This window comes from Ptychodera flava, chromosome 1 (assembly GCF_041260155.1).
Source record: "Ptychodera flava strain L36383 chromosome 1, AS_Pfla_20210202, whole genome shotgun sequence".
In the NCBI taxonomy this organism is placed as follows: Eukaryota; Metazoa; Hemichordata; class Enteropneusta; family Ptychoderidae; genus Ptychodera; species Ptychodera flava.
The window spans coordinates 42,260,009-42,278,207 of NC_091928.1; the positions used below are offsets into that span (position 1 = coordinate 42,260,009).

At 35.3% G+C, this 18,199-nt stretch overlaps 3 protein-coding genes across 6 annotated transcripts in view; 1 reads left to right on the plus strand and 2 right to left on the minus strand.

Moving 5' to 3' along the window:
• The window catches only part of LOC139137925 (nucleobindin-2-like), a 608,701-nt gene that overhangs the window by 546,878 nt on the left and 43,624 nt on the right, over positions 1 to 18,199 (plus strand). The window lies entirely within an intron of this gene.
• Positions 4,329 to 12,237, minus strand: LOC139137962 (phosphatidylinositol 4-phosphate 3-kinase C2 domain-containing subunit alpha-like). Its single transcript, XM_070706197.1, has 6 exons — positions 12,065 to 12,237; positions 11,351 to 11,592; positions 10,504 to 10,585; positions 9,592 to 9,710; positions 8,983 to 9,111; positions 4,329 to 7,295 (listed from the first exon to the last, which is right to left on the minus strand). Exons 2-6 carry the CDS (start codon positions 11,369 to 11,371, stop codon positions 7,113 to 7,115), a joined length of 534 nt encoding a protein of 177 aa, XP_070562298.1. The 5' UTR covers positions 11,372 to 11,592; positions 12,065 to 12,237; the 3' UTR covers positions 4,329 to 7,112.
• The window catches only part of LOC139137876 (phosphatidylinositol 4-phosphate 3-kinase C2 domain-containing subunit beta-like), a 32,786-nt gene continuing 26,825 nt past the window's right edge, over positions 12,239 to 18,199 (minus strand). For all 4 annotated transcript variants that reach the window (XM_070706159.1, XM_070706156.1, XM_070706146.1 and 1 more), the window contains 8 exons: positions 17,298 to 17,399; positions 16,639 to 16,731; positions 15,906 to 16,035; positions 15,438 to 15,574; positions 14,438 to 14,607; positions 13,725 to 13,880; positions 13,176 to 13,285; positions 12,239 to 12,269 (listed from right to left, as the gene is read on the minus strand). In XM_070706159.1, the coding sequence (XP_070562260.1) occupies position 13,285; positions 13,725 to 13,880; positions 14,438 to 14,607; positions 15,438 to 15,574; positions 15,906 to 16,035; positions 16,639 to 16,731; positions 17,298 to 17,399 (789 nt within the window). In that variant the 3' untranslated portion in view covers positions 12,239 to 12,269; positions 13,176 to 13,284. The remainder of the gene's footprint in view (positions 12,270 to 13,175; positions 13,286 to 13,724; positions 13,881 to 14,437; positions 14,608 to 15,437; positions 15,575 to 15,905; positions 16,036 to 16,638; positions 16,732 to 17,297; positions 17,400 to 18,199) is intronic.

Genomic DNA, 18,199 nt, shown 5'->3' on the forward strand with positions numbered 1-18,199 from the left:
TTATTCTTATTTATACAAGCGAAAGGGGGAAACTTTCGTACTATAAGGTGCCTCTTCCTACCTAGCGAGGTCAAATTTGGTGGGCGAAAATTCGACGGGAAAACACGGAAAATCATAGACGAAAATCTAAAAAGAAATTAATCTCAATAAACAGAGTTTCTCAGTTGTAGCAGAAATCCTGGCTATGGTAACAAAGTTACCTGAGGAGCAAAGACATTACAACAAATAAAAATACTCCGCACCGCAAGATGTTGTCAAACGCTTCTGATGGCATCCCCAAGCAAGCATTTACATCCGTAACGCGCTTCGTACCAACGGTAGAGCAATTAACGCCTTTAAACAATAGCACACGTGTCGCGTTTCCAGACCGGTGGGTGGAGGGACGGTTATTCAGGCAATAAAAATGTGATAGTCTAACAAAGTATATACGTATGTGTGTATAGAATAGGATTAATAATAAATAGGCTTTAAAGGTATGCTGGCGCTGTCATCTGTTCCAATTTTGTCTCAGTTAGGGGCGACGTCAAAATATCGATGTTTGAAAAAAACTTAATTGCTTAAGTTTGGGGTGGGGGGTTTTTGGCCAAATTAATCTCAGTGCAGTCAAAAACAATTTAACGTCTTTTTGGCAAATTTTACGATTTCAAGGCTGTTTTTTGTACGCTAAAACCGATCCAGTCACCCGTATTTTTGTTTCTTTATAATGGTTTTCAATTTTTATTTAATTCAATGGTACATTGGTATGTCATTTGAAAGAATTAGTACAGGGTATGAGTCCGCAATGTTTTTCAATTTTAGGTCAGTTAAGTTAGAAGGGGGGGGGGGGGTGAGGGGGTCTGAGGCCAAACTTAAGCAATTAAGTTAGATTTATTATATTGAACTTTTGATGTTGCCCCTTATGATGGAAAGAAAAAATCTAAGCAATCACAGATTTTAAGCGGGTTGCCGCTTTTTAAAAAACAGCGCCCTCACATGGGCATTTTGAATACCAAAGAACGCCCCTTTGACCATATGTGGGCATATTTAAATTACAGGTGCTTGTATACCTTAACGGTAACAGATCAATATGACATGTACGTAGTGTGTACAGCATTTTAGTTCATATAGCTATTTGTTTCACTTTTCGTTGCTCATAGGTAGTAACTATGACTATGACGTGTTAATTTCATCATGTGAAGATGATGAAAACTTTGTGGAAGACCAGCTATTACCGAAAATACAGAGGGAATGGCATCTTAAAAAGTACTACAGTGAAGAGGACGAATTGATTGGGGTTGACATAATATCAAACATGTCTGAAAAATCCATAAAAGCAGGAAGACACTGGTAGTTCTGTCACAGAAATTCATAGAAGGCAGCTGGGAGGTTCATGAGCTCTGTTTAGCTTACCACAGAAAATTTTCTGACTCTAAAGACAGTCTTGTCATATTACATTTGTCAGACTTAATAGATAATCCATTAGAGCTAGAACCTTTACTTCAAGGAAACAACTACATAGATTTTAGAAAGGGTAGTACAGAAAAAGCTTGGAATAAACTGAAACATGCATTAATCAAGGGAAGAAAAAGTAAACGCCAGTAAGAAAAGCCACACCTTCAGCATTGAGCTACTTGTAATATTCAATGTTTATTTTACTCAACTTCCTGAATGCAGCCGGAAAACAAAAATGCATTGGGTTAATAAGTCATCCAGGAGGAATATATATTGGATTCTGTGTGTCCATGCATGTGTTCATGTGTGCGTCCACACTGATATGTCAGATGCGTCCATCTATCTTTCTTTCATGAATTTTACTTTGTGTGTACCAATGCTTTACTGTCTGTTCTGTACTGTTTTGTGTCTATGTTTATAACTATTGTATTACAAATTTTGACCCAGTGTTATCAGATTTTGGAAGGGTATTATTGTGATTATTTTGATCAAGTCAATTCATATATCCCTATACAGGAAAATTTTACGAAATATGCAATTAGTAATTAAGTTACATGTCACTCCATAGTATCTTTCACTGTTTATATATCCTAGTGTTATCAACACTTGCAGCAATTCACATCACATTGTGTGCAGCTGTTGTCAATGTATATCCGTTCAATCACTAATTATGCAAATAAAGCACAAAAATATGTAAGCCACACCCTCCAACTTCTTGATAAACACTTCAACTTTACCAAATGATTACATTCTCTGTATGCCATGTGATTATCCTACTCTCTTTTTAATATTTGAATGGAGAATAGCCTCATCAAAAGAGCATTCCTTTCCACCTTACATGAATATGATCAATAGAGTTTTGATGCCATATTGTAAACCGGGGTTAGGCACATTGGGAATACAGTGCAAGAGACACAATAGTCAGCCATTTTCTTCCAGTAAGAGAACTAACTGCCTGTGATTTTGCATTGATCGAAACTTTCAATCACATTGAGCCGCATTAAATAATCGTTTGTAATTCAGAAAAATAGGGACATTCACAACGGATGACCTATATGCCCTTTGTAGAATGAACTTCCCTCGTGGGTGGAGGGACGGTGGTAGAATGAACTTTACTTGAACATGAGTGGTCCTCAAACTTTGGTATCTTTCAACCTGTGTGGTCCTCAAAACTTTGGTATCTTTCAACCTGTGTGGTCCTCAAAACTTTGGTATCTTTCAACCTGTGTGGTCCTCAAACTTTGGTATCTTTCAACATGAGTGATCCTCAAAACTTCGGTATCTTTCAACCTGTGTGGTTATCAAAACTTCGGTATCTTTCAACATGTCAAACAATATAAGTAGTATATAAGTAGTATCTCGTATCAAATGAAATTCATGAAAAAATCGCCGACTTTGTCCCTTTAAACTTTAGGTTACACTTTAGGTTGAAACTTTAGAACTTTCATGCACATTTGCCTGTTGTTGATTTACTTATGAAAGACTTCATGTACTTATGCTTTAAAAGTTTTTATCTCTACTTAATGTATTTTAACAAAACATTTATTTTACACTTTCTAAATTTTTGACAATTCTTTACATGATTACTCTACTTTGTTGGGTGTCTTCGATTAAAGAAATACTAAGTTTTCCTTAGAGATGTAAATACATTAAACTGGTATGTAAGGTCTGCATAAATGTCAGAGTCAAAGTAAACTTTGACCTTTGATATATACCGTTATATATATGTATGTGTATATATATATATATATATATATATATGTATATATATATATATATATATATATATATAATATATATATATATATATATATATATATATATATATATATATATGTCACGTGTACATATGTAATCTTGAGAAATTACAATGCTTGATGGCAAAGGAGAGGGTTATAAACAATAACAAAAATTACTTCAAGTACAATTATTATTACAATCCTTCAGATATCACAAATGAAAATTTCATAGAAAATATTTTAAGTTTTCATTGGCCTGATTACAAATCATTTGCATATAGAATTGCCAGTAATATCACCGACGTAAAGTTATGTATTAACAAAACATAAATTTGAGTAAACTATTTTTATGAGTTTAATTTTTCGTCAATAATATTTATAGAGAAGTTCGTAGTATCACCCTTATTTTTCCAAAATATTGCAAAGCAATAGGTACATCTGCATTGCCTTCTAAACCTTGGCCACTTTATTGAAATGAAATCTGAGATAAAAATAGTTCAATGTAAAAAGTCTAGTGTCTAATACTTTTTATGATTTCAAAACGCCATTGTGTGGAATTTAAAAACTCTTCATAGAGGCAGAACTATTTTCACGTACTTGTCGGTCTTTTATAAAATTTTCTGTACCACGAAAGTTGTAAATAAGGATAAAATTTTGACTATTTCACCTTTCCTACAGAACTTGCAACACTACTGTCGAGCTAAAAATCAACAAACTATCTACTTCCCATTATGACATCATTTCAAAGGAGTAAAACAGTGTGTCCTCTTTGCAAATTTGATGTGACAATGATTCTAAAATGTTCCCTCTGCCTACTACAGAAACTCTGCATTGCATGTGTTGGTACAGCTGACATAAACATCTATGAAATCCTACATTGATTCAGTGAGTTAAGAAATATCAACAGCTGGAGAGCATATTTGTAGAAAAAGTCAGGGCAGGAGGGAAGATTGGTGGACAATAGACTGCAATTACCAGTGACGTAGGGAGTCTTCTGTATTTAGGATAGGGTATACAGCACGACTAACCTGTTCAGTTCCTATCCATAGGTTTGTGTCCATCAATCCTTCCAACTAGCCCAGAATGTCAGAATAAGTCGCGATACACAATAAATACTACATTTAAAACTGTCACACTTACATTCACATGATCTTAAACTCAAGATACTCTTATTTCAAAAATTTGTCTGAAAGCATCAGGACATAATCAGAGCATTTACTATTATTATGTTTATAGCCTATTTACAAAAATGGCATTTTTTGTGTTACATCAATCCTTGTGATGAAGTAGTTCTATAATAATCGTATCACTACTAGCCGAAACAAATACCCGGTATTATCTAAAACATACAAAGTTTGACTTCATGTATTTTACTTTAAATATAACAGACATACAGAATAACTTTATGATTACATTAAAGGTAGAATGTGCCTCGGGTATAGATGTTCTCACTCTCAAATTTTTACAATTTTTTTCCTGATATACCACTTCGGGGGCTCTTTTAAAGCTCTTAGAGCAAGAAAAATTTTTAATATCTGACTTTTGAAAATCGAAAAATTATATTTTTCCCAGCAGAGCTAAAACAGGGATGGTGGCCATTTTGAATTTAAAATATCAATACATATTAGGCTATTGATTTCTCTAGTGTCAATCTTTGAGTGTGGTGACCTCTGATTTTTTTCTCGATTTCGTATGAGTATGGTTTAAAGTTTCATTTAGGAAATTTGAAGTCTTTCATTTCCAAGGCTCATACTACCTTAAAGCAATCTGGTTTTTAGTGAGCTTGTCTTATTACAGAAACAAAACAGCATGACTCATTATCTCAGAGTTTACAATTATCATCTTCTTTATGCTTGCAAAAAGTTACAAATCACAGAGTTAATTCTTAACTCTAATTAAAAACTTTTGAAATACCTGATGTGTGATAAACAATACAAAGACTTAGGTCTAAAATAGGCACTGAATTTCCCTTTTCTATCACTTTTACATCCTCTGAGTTACTTGGCATAATATCTCCTACAACGGTTCATGATTGACACACTGGAACTTGCTATCTGTCAAACTTAAATTTTGATAGTTTTTCTTTGACAAAGTTCATTTTTTTTCCATTCTTAAGAGAAGTTTTGTGCCAACTATGAAAATGTCAAGACGAATAAGCATTGAATTAATATGATATATGCTCTACTGTACATAAAAGAAGTTTTGTACCAACTATGAAAATGACAAGACAAATACGCATGGAATTATTATAAGCTCTACTGTACATTGAAATAATGGAAGTCAGACATGGCTGTTAATTCCACATACCAGAATATAAATAAACACGTGTGAGTTTCATTTCACAACTGACAGTAGTCTGCAGATTTCCTCAACAACTCTTTAGAGAGTATTTCATTTGTTTATCATTTCTTGATTCACTTAGAGATGTTAAAAGTCTAAACAGGATTTCACATATGATTTGCAGTAACTAGATATTTCCAGTGCCCGACAAATGTACAAAGACAAGCAACATTATAACACTAATACCCAGTTACCTGGGGCAGACTAAAATATTACAGTATACAAACATTCGTTAAAAATCGCTATACAGCTATAATTGTTTTCTCTTCTCCTTAATAAAAATAAGTAAAATCAAGAAAGTGAATCACCTGCTTAAGAATTAAATGATGAGCAGAAACTCAGTACAGACTAATGGACATGGAACCCATCTTATGAATTCAGTATTCAACAATGTAAACCCTTTCATCACTAGGACTTTAGAATATTCCCTGTGTGTTCAATAAGGTGGCTGGATCCATACATAGTGGTCTGGGGGTGACAGGGTTATTAGGTTAGAAGGTAGCTCTCTGTTCTTGAAGGCAACTAATGTAACTAAATTGCTATAGAGTGAAAATCTCAGACTAGACTACACTCAACTCCTTTCAAGCACGCTCTTCCTTTTTAATCCCTACAGCATTACCTTACAAAAACTGAGACATGTCAATCCTCTCTTTGAACTATGTACTTTGATTGTCCTGTGATTCATACACACTTAAATATGTTACCTTTCAAGCTGCCTCTTACCTATGTCGAGCAAAACTACCTTAGTTTCATGGTGATAATCTATGCTACTGGTACTGTATCTTGTGTAAATTGTACCTAGGACATAATTAGCAGGCTCTCAGCAGCATAAAATAGATGAAATAAGAAGTGGCAATCTTTCTTTTTCTACTACATTTGACTTGATCTCAGAGGGATATAGCGTTTACAGAACAAAAGAGTTCATCAGATATACTATTGAGAACTGTATACCCATTGTCAATTTTTGTACAACTCAGCAGATACTCTAACATCATAGAAAACTTGACTTGTTTTACATGGCTGACAAATGATTTGTATGTTGGTGTTCTTTCTCTACTAGATTTGACTTGATCTCAGAGGGATACAGTGTTTACAGGACAAATGGTACATCAGATATACTCTGAGAACTGTACACCCATTGTCATTTTTGAACAACTCTGCAGATACTCTAACAATCTAACATCACAGAAAACGTGACTTGTTTTCACATGGCTGACAAATGATTTGTATGTTGGATGGAAAGTCATCCGACATCTCACAAAGACTAGAAAATTGTGTCTGCTGTGAGTAATTATCAGGAGTTAACATCACACTTCCGGCATGGCAAGTCTGGTCTGGACAGGATAAATTCATAGATAAGCAAAGTATGGTCTGGACAGGATAAATTCACAGATTGGCAAAGTCTGGTCTGGACAGGATAATTTCACAGATTGGCAAAGTCTGGTCTGGACAGGATAAATGCACAGATTAGCACCATTCAAAACACTTTGACAACTATGCACAATTCTTGGAGTTGATCTCTGTAGTCTGCTCAAAGTATTTGTTAGACATTCCCACAGTTGGCACATGAATGTTCAAAACCAACAGTATAGTTGGCTAACGTCACGCAACTTTGAGGAATGGTCCAAGTCTGTACCAATCGACTGTCTCCATTGCTAGATTAATGTTTTCTAATGGCACATTGACAGAGCCCATGAAGCTATTTTCCTTTAGACTTTCAGAGTTCCACACGGTGATTTGTAAAATCCTCTTCTTTACACTCGGCAATTGTATGTTATAGATGAGCTGAAATCAAGGTTTTAAGATTATTAATTATTACACTTTGTAAAAATTCAATTGATAAGGTAAATTTTCATAGGTGGCATTATAATTTATAAACTGGTCATTTACATGATTGAAATTTTCAGTTATGAAAAATATTCAAAGTAAATCAAACCGAAAGTCACACAAGAGATTTACACTATTAACCTTTTGAGTGCCATAACCAAAGCAATTTTTTCAAGTCCAGACATTTTTTCTAGATTCTTCCCAAAATTCACACCAAAAACTTGCCTATGAAAAAGGGATGTCCATTTGGTCCAAAATTATCAGAAAATTACAGAAAAATTCATAAACATAGGGCCAAAGTCCCTGAAGCTACTATAGACATGGATACAAAATTAAGTATTTCCTGACTGTATGAAATTATCTCACTTAGGTCAACCTTGGACTTGTAAACCAAATATTAAAGCTGTCTGACCAGCGGTTTTGAAAAAACAAGCAACTCAATAGTTGACAGAGCTCTGCTGTGTTATGTAGAGAATAACCTTTTGTGACACATGTATTGATGAAGAAGGTGGATATCTTTGATTAACATTGTAAGTGAGTTCTGTTGAATAAGTTGAGACTGTACATACTCAGAGAAAGCACACTGAAGAGACAAATGTTTGAAACTTAAGAAGTTCAAGGTCATCAAAAGCATTATAAGGAATCATGTAACTTTCATTGCACTGTTTACACAGATTGCATAAGTGCTATAAATAGCACATGAGGAATCTTACAGCCCAGCTTTACCATAAAAACCCTATCACTTTGACCACTCTTTTACTTGACCACTCTATTTTTTTCCTGAAAAAGTAATTTTATTTTATCCTTACCAAGTCAACCATAAATGGAAATTAGAACTTTCTCTATCTCTATCTCTATCTCTATTGACTATTTTGAGCAATTTCTTTTAGATAACATACAGGGCACAATAAATGACGGTTCAGAATATGTCAAAGTTGGGATTCAGGAAAGTTGCCTTTACATGTTTTTAATCCTCCAAGATGGTAAGCATTTCACTATGAACTGTCAAAAAAAGTTGAACTTTCTGATAATTCTACACTAAAATTATTTTGGCTTTGATGATTTCCTAATTAATTCAATTATTTAAAATCATAGTAATTATTTTTTTCTGGATGAATTGATAGGGTTTATACAGTACAAGAATTACATACAATGTAAGTCAAATTTTGACCAAAATGACAAAAAAAATTCCTTAAAAATACACATTTGCATATTTCATCACAGTTTGAACAAATCTAAGTTGGGTTACCCCTAGGGACCTGTATACCAAATAAGAAAAGCTGTCTGACCAGCGGTTATGAAGAAGAAGATTTTTTACCAAAAACACCTTTTTTGGCATTAATTTGCCTATTTTCAACAATATCAAAAAATAAAAAAATAGTTTTCTCAAAATTATATTTTTCATCTACACAACAAATATCAAATCAGTAAGTATTGTGGGTCTCAAGATATTTGAGTGGACGGACGCCTCACAAACGGACATACATACATACATACATACAGACTGACGCCGGACGGATACCCATCCCAATAGCTTCTATAGACTATAGTCTATAGTAGCTAAAATTGGAAAAATGTTGCAATAAAAGTTGGTGGGAAAAATTACAGCACTCAGAGATCCAGAGATGTGATTGGAAGCACCCACCATTTCATTGTAAGTAGGGTTTAGTGTCTTTCTGGCAACTTTTGTCTTCCTCTTGGTGGCTTTGTCAGGATCTGGCAATAGATAGAGCTTGACATAGGGATCTGGTGGTCCCCCATCAGTTGGTGGAATCTAAAACACGGAGGAAGACAATATCAAGTAAATGACTGACATTCTGAACATTCAATCGTGTGCCTTGTGATAACTGAACATTTAATATATTTTCTCTAAACTACAAATGGCTATGAACAATTTTAATTTTTGAGTTTCTCAAATATCATTTGTCAATATCTCACTTCCACTTTCCATGAACTCAATTAATACTTGTCAATTTAAAAAACAACAATAGTGTATCAGTCTTAAAGCTAGACTACTATAAACAGAAGCAAAATTAACCCTTATCCGACAAAGTTCAATGTCACCAACAAGTTGGTTAAAACCAACTTTGCATCGTAACTAAAATACTTGATTTTCACGAAAATATGCCGGTCAAAACTTTATTTACTCCATAAGCTTGAAAATAAGTCCCCACAAGAGGTAGGCTATTAAGAATATTATAAAATTTTCAGAGTGTGAATATCTGTCCCTGAGGTGCATTCAACCTTATCTTACCAAGTCTTTGACATGCATGACCATTATGACCAGAGCTCCATTCTTGTAATGCAGTGATAGTTTGACTTGGCCACCAATCTGGCCACTCTTTTGCTGTTGGTTTGTTGGTAATGTACTCTCTGCAATGAGAAAGGAAACGCTGCTTTTATTTTTTCCTTACCATTGACCATTTCATTTTTAGGGGCAAAGTTGAAAGTCAGGAGATGAAATGGATGACAATGTTGGACAGTTCTATGCACTTTATTGGTACAAAAATTAGGGACGCACAAAAGACTTCATTTTGTGTGTTACATATTTGGTTATGTGTATTTTGAAAACATCCGTTCAGTGAAATGATCTATTCTGATTCTCTGAAGGTATACACAGAATGTTGAAGATGCCTTGTTTATCACCAAAGTTGAGTCCAAGATAAAACATTCTACATAGACTTCCAACATATTTGGAACAGTGATGAACAGGCTGGTTTCTTGCAACCATTATCAGTAAAATTCCAAGACTGAATTTTTTAAACATATGCACTCTACAGTACTTCAGCTTGCATACCGTAATACCTTTAAAGGGTGCCTGTATACACTGGGCAACAGATACTTTTGCACATTACATAAAAGGGTATGCAATTGCCAGCAGATACATTTACATATTACCATAAAAGGGTATGCACTGTGTAGCAAATACATTTGCATATTACCATAAAGCCATAGCAGTTACATTACATTGCATTTTATCATAAAAGGTATGCACTGGGTGATAGCTACATATGCCTTTTACCATAAATGGGCATGAAATACAGATCATTTGCATACAGTAACTAATATTTATTATGAAACTGACTTCACTAAACTCAAGATATGTAGGCAGTGATTTGTGAACTACAGAATGCAAAACCAATAACTCCTTTGTGTGTTAACTTACCTTTAGGCCTGACCATGCTTATCAAATCTACATCCCTCTCATCTCGTAGCAATGGATGGAAGAAAGTGTACACCAGGTCACACTGAGAACAATTATGGATATATGAATGTTAGTATCATCACTGCAACTTGGCAAACCAAGCTTTTTTCCAATAGTAATACATTTGATCTGAAAGCAATTACTTTCATTCTAATTTGTTTGCATTACATTGAACAAACTTTACTATGACCACTTGAGATTAAACAGCTTGACACACAATTCAAATCATTTCTTTTGACTTTTGTGAACTCAATCGATTAGCATAATTTGTGTTTTCACCAATTTATTTCTACTTGACTATGTGACTTTGTTGACCATTTTTTCACAAATCAAACTGAAAGTAATCCAATATACTTATGAGAGGCTCAACTAGTTGTACAGTTTGACTTGGAGCGTCATCATTCTATTGGTCAAAATGCATGTTACACTCATTCAATAACTGCTCACAATAGTTAACCCTTTGAGCACTGTAATTGTCTCCCGCCAAAATGTTAGTGCAAATTTTACCAATTTTTATGAATTTTTCTGTAATTTTTTGATAATTTTAGACCAAATGGACATCACATTTCCATGGCTACAGTTTTTTCTCAAAATTTTGGCAAAAATCTGAGAAAAATTGACTGGGCTTTATTTTATAAAGGGGACAAAAATAGACTTTGGCACTGAAAGGGTTAACTATTGTACTTTGTCTTGATTGCACAATCAGGGTGGAACCTTTCTCCCCTATACCCTGAAAATGGAACAACCCACACCATATAGAAGTAACAGGGTTAAACCGATATGCAGCTCTAAAAGGGTTGACACTGACCTCGGACACCTCTGGCGCCATGTTCAACACTTCATCCAGCCACTTCTCAATTTCAATTTTCCTCCTCTCAGCAACCTGTTTGATATGGGTACGTCCAAGGGTGTGTGTGCTGGACAGTGTCGGTAGCCGAATCTGGGAAACATGTCTGACAGCTTGTCATCCAGTTCATGAAATTCACTAAATTTTCTGAAAATAAACGTTGGTTCCTTCTCCCCTACTCTGTTCACTTTGACAATGTACAACTGGAAAAGAAGAAATTTTGTTTTTACTTCTTGTGACAAACCTCATCGATTGATCTGCAATACGAAGATGCGTATGACTACAAATCCATGAAAGAACCCACTGTGTTCCACTGGGTTCCATGAAAGAAGTTTCTGTTTGATTTTGTTTGATCCGCATTTGGGTTACTATATCATTCAATGCTAGATGAGAGGTACAGGAATAGTCCAGATAGACAAAGAATCATTCGCATAAAATTTGAATACCAAAACAATGCTCATTAATGTAATTTGCATATCTGAATACTAATCACCCTCACATCTTACACTAAGAGTAAAAGGTTAAAATGGCAGGTATCTGCTTTTCTTATGGAAGAAGACAGCAGGTTATAGAGATTACATTCAGGTACTGTTGCCATATTTGCATATTAATAAACACACATCTGGCGACACCAAACCTACCAGCCATTTTTGGCATGTAAATGTTTATACTTACATAATGCTTGTCTGGATTGTATCTCTTCTGGTAGCCGAACACAGTAGCACTTTCTATCTTGCCGTCCGCTTCCCGTGTGAAGGTTTTCGGTGAAAAGGACAGTATGCCAGACTCCGCTGATGATCCGCTGAATCTCATCTGTGCCAAGTTATGGATGAAGAAGTTAATCTGTGTTGACTTTGCACCAAGACTGGCTTCAATTAGTCTGTAAAAGGGAGAAGAAATGAAATTTTATGAATGTGGAATTTCTAAATCCCTAAAATTGTGATATCAATGCAATGTGGCTCCGTTTTATTTATTAATTAATGTATGGTATCACTTCATCATCAAGATGAATACATCCACTTGCAGAATGAGGTACGTGAAAAATTATTATTGTTTGTCATAGGCATATGACCCTTGTTATTATTTGACCATTGTTAACCCTTTGAATGCCAAAGTTAATTTTTGCCACCTCTTCACTAAAAATAAAACTCAGACGTTTTTCATGTTTTTCAGAATTTTTTGATCAAAAACTGTAGGCCAAAAAGAAATAATGTCATTGATGTCAAAAGTTATAACAAAGTGACAGGAAAATACATAACACTTTGTAAAATGTTCCAGCAACATTTTGGTTGGAACAATTACGGTGCTGAAAGCGTAAATGAAAGATGAAATTTTTCTGTCCATGTAAAGGAAATAGGGTCTCAATTGAACCTCCTGCTGAGAGCTTTTGAGAGCCTGTTTCCCACTAAAGGTGGAAAGTGTAAATCTCTTACCCTGTTCACCCCTAATTCAAAGTAAACAGGTCCACACTCACTTTTGATAAGAGAGGGTTTGGGTCAAACCATGCCAGTGGAAGGGCTTAAAACAGCTACATACAGTACAACTCTGTCGTGTGGAACAATGATATTGGACAACTGCACAATGGGTTCATGGATCCCTGTACATAATGTAGATCACTCAGGAAATAAAACTGTTAAGGAGGAGCACACACTTCAGGGACATGTCCTTCAAAAAAGACCTGAAATGGAAGTAAACCTGAAAAGTTCGCCGAACAGTGTCACTTCCAAGTCTGAAATGGTTGACAATCCGCAGTCACGATGGGACAGGAATTATTGATACACCATACCTTGTAAACATGGCTGTAGATTCAGCATTCGATGCACTGGGTTTCAATGCATTGTGTACGTATTTGATGTCTTCTACATTAGCTAACTCTGCTATCCCAGAATTCAACATCTGCAGAGGGAATAACAATGGGATGATCAACACTCCTGATCATTGTTGTAACAATAAGTGTTATAATTGAACATCTTTGATGTTCAAAATCACATATTTTCAGCACACAACATTGTCTTGGAAGTTTTTAAAGATTATTAAGACCATAACATAGGACTATCACTTGATTTTCTTCAGAAAATCTTACTGATGTTTGGTATTTCTGTTGTACGGGCAGGCTGAAGCAGGATGCTTCATCTTATGGAAACTCTAGGAAAAATTCCATGGATTTGTTACTTAAGCACAATCAACTGATGTAAAGTGAACGACTAAAGTAGTAACTCTGAAACAGGGAAAAGACTTTTGTCATGTCTCAGTAAAAGAGATGGTTGTCCCTGTATCATCCACTTTCGGGAACTCTATGTTCTTTTTGAAATACAGCAATTGAGCAGAAACCTACCAGTCCAAAGAGACTGAAAATAGATTAGCATGGCATCTGACGATGTTGAAGGCTTGACAGCAGAGATCTACAAAATCGTGGAATCTACTGCTGGGCTTGTCTCCACCATTGATCACGTACGCCATGTCTGATGTCAGAACAAATGGGGTACGATCCCTGAAAAGAAAACACAGAATGGTGTGAAAACATTCAAATATCAAAATACAAGGCAGGTGAGAGGTAGTTGGTAGGTAAGGAAAGGCTAAAACGTACGAGTTCCACCACTTAAGAAGTCCTGCTTTTGTACTGCTCAGTTATTGAACTTGAAGGGAAAAATCCCTGTTGCATGAAATAAGCATGCCTATGACTGACTAGCACCTATAGAAGTTCAAATTCACTGGGTTTTTTTTTACCTTTGCCACCCTGAACATTGATATCACTTTGAATTCACAAAAAGTCAACTTCACAACAACGTTACGAAATACATGCATCACCATAATTTTCACATATAAGATTGTGTATTTTCAACTTTTTTTCTGAAACAAAACTTGATGATACATTTAAAAGGTGTTCACAGTAATTTATACCAAGCTGTGCTGACTTGTATTATTTCTAATTTCAAAAAATTGAAGTTTCAAAGAAGTGTTCACACAAGAAGTAACCTCTCTGAGGTCCAGTTGCCCAATTACCCACATTATCATCTTTTCAAACCTGTGTTGTTCCTTTAATCTTACCTTTTAATGCTTCCAAACATCTGAGCATTTCCAAGGAATTTGCCAAAGTCAATGTGAAACATGTGTCCCGTCGTTTTCACCATGATGTTATCGTTGTGTCTGTCACCAATGCCAAGGACATACGTGGCCACACAATAACCGGCACAGGAATAGATGAAGTTATCTACTGCCTGGTATAGAATAAGTCACATTAAGACTTTGTCAGTGGGTAAACTGATGTGAGAAAAGTATGCAAGTAATTCTTTTTCTCCCAACGTTTACAGTTTACAATGGCCAAGCTAGGGGAATTCTGTTAAATACGTACCAATATTTTTTGCAGTCCCAATCTATCATTAAAAAGTTTGATTCAATTTTGTGAAATTTGTTTGTTTTTAACCATCTTACCAGTCTGACAGTGTATGATCACTCTTTGGAATGTCAAAATCACACTCCCTATTATAACTTGTTTGGACTTTGATTAAGTAATGCATTTGGTGATTTAATTGGCAGACAACAAATTTCACCAAAATTTACCCTTGCAGAAGACAGATTAAAAAGTTACCCTACATTGAAACTAGACAACTTTCACAAAGAACATTTTGCATTCATTATACATCTGATTACACTCATTGTATAGGAAATCCTGACAAAACCTAAAAATAGCATATGGCATTGTTTGACCAACATTTTTCTTCATAATTATCTCCCTTGCATTACAAAAGGCTTAAAAACTAAAACATATTGATGCAGACGATGTGTAGACATCATATATCCAACAAGTGTCATAGAGACATTTTTTTGTCAACCCAACCAAATTGCCAAACTGCCAGTAAATTTTGCTTCAGTTCATGCTATGCTATGCTGGATTACAATTAAATGTTAATCTTGGGAGTATGTTTGCATTTTGTAATCAATTTATTTAGTATGAAAGACACAAACAGAAATCTGAATGTAATGAGTAGGAGAACTTTGCCCAGAGCAATTCCGCTACACCAATATTCCAGTACAGAGAATTCATTACCTTTTGGTATTCTGTTTCTGTTGGGTTATACTTCTGTAGCCAGTCTGCAAGTGGTCGATCCTTGAATGATCCAGTGACACCACGCTCTACTTGAATCTTACGCAGTGTCTCTGAGTCAGGAACCAACTCTACCAGACCTAGAGTGTAACGTGCATTGGAAATAAAAATGAAAATGGTGTTTTGGATATTGCAGGTCAAACTTACCCAATTCATCAAAGGTCATTTGCAAGTAGTGAAACCTGTAACCTGCATCCTAAGGCATCAATAAATGTTATAATCTTGGTAACACAGATGCGATCTTCTGAATACAGCTTGACATATTGTTTTCATTTGCATAAGGTGTATTGATGTATTGGTGTAATATGCAAGTCTTATGATAGTGACTCATCACTGATGTTGAATATTCATGAACCTAGGACGATGCACTATATGATAAACTGAAAGGTCCACAATAACATCATCACATACCTGAGTTTTGTCCAGTGGCCATACATCGGAAAGTGATCATTTTCAGGTCCATGCCTTCTTTCAGCCAGAGTTTATCCATAAGTCTGATCATCTGTAACGTCAGCATGTCCTGACGAAGATCTTCCCCAGCCTGTCAAGTAGCCAAACATTTGAACAGAAAATAATGAATGCCTATGTCACATGATGTGAATTTCACCATGACAAAACAACTGTACATATAGGTCATTCAAAGAAAACAAAGAATGGCAAATAAAAATTCCCAAGAATTACATGTAGGTGTACAAGTTAGTGAGTTATTCCCTGATTTCTGTAACTGATCATTAATTGGAACCATGCTCTTTTTTCTTATATATTTACTGTCTTGGTTATCATTTGAAATACTCAGATTCATTCATATAGAAGTATTACAGCACATTGAGATGAAGTTAAGATGCCATTTTGATCTGCCATAGTGTTTGATCTACCCTAGTGTTTGGACAGACCATACATACAATGTACACTGCACCCTTGGGAAAAGTTTACAGAAGTAATGCTTGCAAAGGGAAAAACAACAGTATGTGATCATTGACAATGGATATATTTCAGAAAACCTGGATTATACATGTACTCCTCTATAAGGAATACATGTATAATTGAAATGTGTGTTGATGCTGTAGTGTTGATAATATAAATGAAATGTGTGTTGATGCTGATACATAAATGAAATGTGTGTTGATGCTGTAGTGTAGCTTACCTTGTACATGACAGCAATTTCTTCACCAAGTGGGTCTACATTCTCAAAGACTAATCTCAGAGGTACTGTAAATGATGTGAAGTATGAACAACTCTGAAAAAAAATAATTCCATAGAATCAGCTGACTCAAACAGTGTTACTAGATATTAGTTTTTTAATGCTGATGTGTACCTATACGCATACCCGATACATATGAGTGATCAAGATCAGTGTTCTGTCAGCAATATAGAGAGTCACCAGCAGGACTGGACCCCTGGACCTTCACAGCACTGATATTTAGCGTAAAAGAGTGGTCACGACCACTGAGTCACACAGATCCTCTGATTGAGTGAACCAATATGACAGTGCAACTTAAATCTTTGCCCCTGCACATGTCTAGAATACAAAAAGACACACTCACACGCAAACCTTCCAAATAACCACATGGGCTTTCGATGAGACAAAGAAACAAATTAATATCAACGATGATTGAAAAATTAAAAGGCATTACTGAAAATGAGATAATTATTATAAACTGGGCTGGGTTATCACTTCATGCAACGCTACATTGTTTGATCAATCCAATGAACTTCTTATTCTGATCAGTAGAGTGGTTCTCCACCTGATAAAACCACAGTTACATAAAAGTCTGTAGAGCAGGATACCGGGTATTTCCTCACCTTGATTTTCATTTTTCCGATGTCAAGGCTTGGTGACAGCGGTAATCTGAGAACTTTTGGGTATTTCTTGGTGATAGGTTCAAGGTGTCTGTGAAGGATGACCTAAACAACATGGAAAGATCAAATAAACAAAACAACTTTCAACAAATCTGTTGTAGCCCCGTTCAATATCAAAGTTTGACCCAACCTTCACTACTTACGAAGCTTAGCTGGACTACTTAATAGAACATGGGGGTATCAGGGTTCATAAAATGACACTGTTTCAACCCTTTCACCACCATGGTTTGGCCTAAATCTATTATTTTCAAAGGTGATTCTGGACCTGTTTACAGGGAATTGGGTGTGAACAAGTTAAACCCTTTTGCCTCTAAAGGTTGGTACAACCCTGTTATTTTCCATTGTGAAGTTGGACCTGTACATTGGGAAATGGCGATAAAAGGCTTGGCATAATTGGCATAATTGCTGTTGACTCAAATGCCAGTTGATCAGTAAAATTCCTACTTAACTGTATTACTTTCCTTTTTGTACAATGTGTTCTGATTTTTGACACTTTAAAAACCAAAACAGTACTCTACCACTTTGACTTTACACCAAAGTTTTGAACTTTTGAGCAAAAAAAGTGTGCAAAATTATCAGAGTATACAAAAATTTGAGTTTTTGACTGATTTTCTAAATTCAAATAGTGGCAATGCATTGAGAACAAAGTATTTCATGACTATCAGCATGCAAAGATTGTCACTGACATCTCAACATACAATACAGTCATACAATAACATTGACAACACTTGAACTAGAAGCTGGCTGCAGTGCAATAATGGTACTTCCATGCACAAACAGAATACAGATATCAAATAGTAACTTTTGGGGTATCAGCTGGATTAGCATGCTCTAATCCATATACT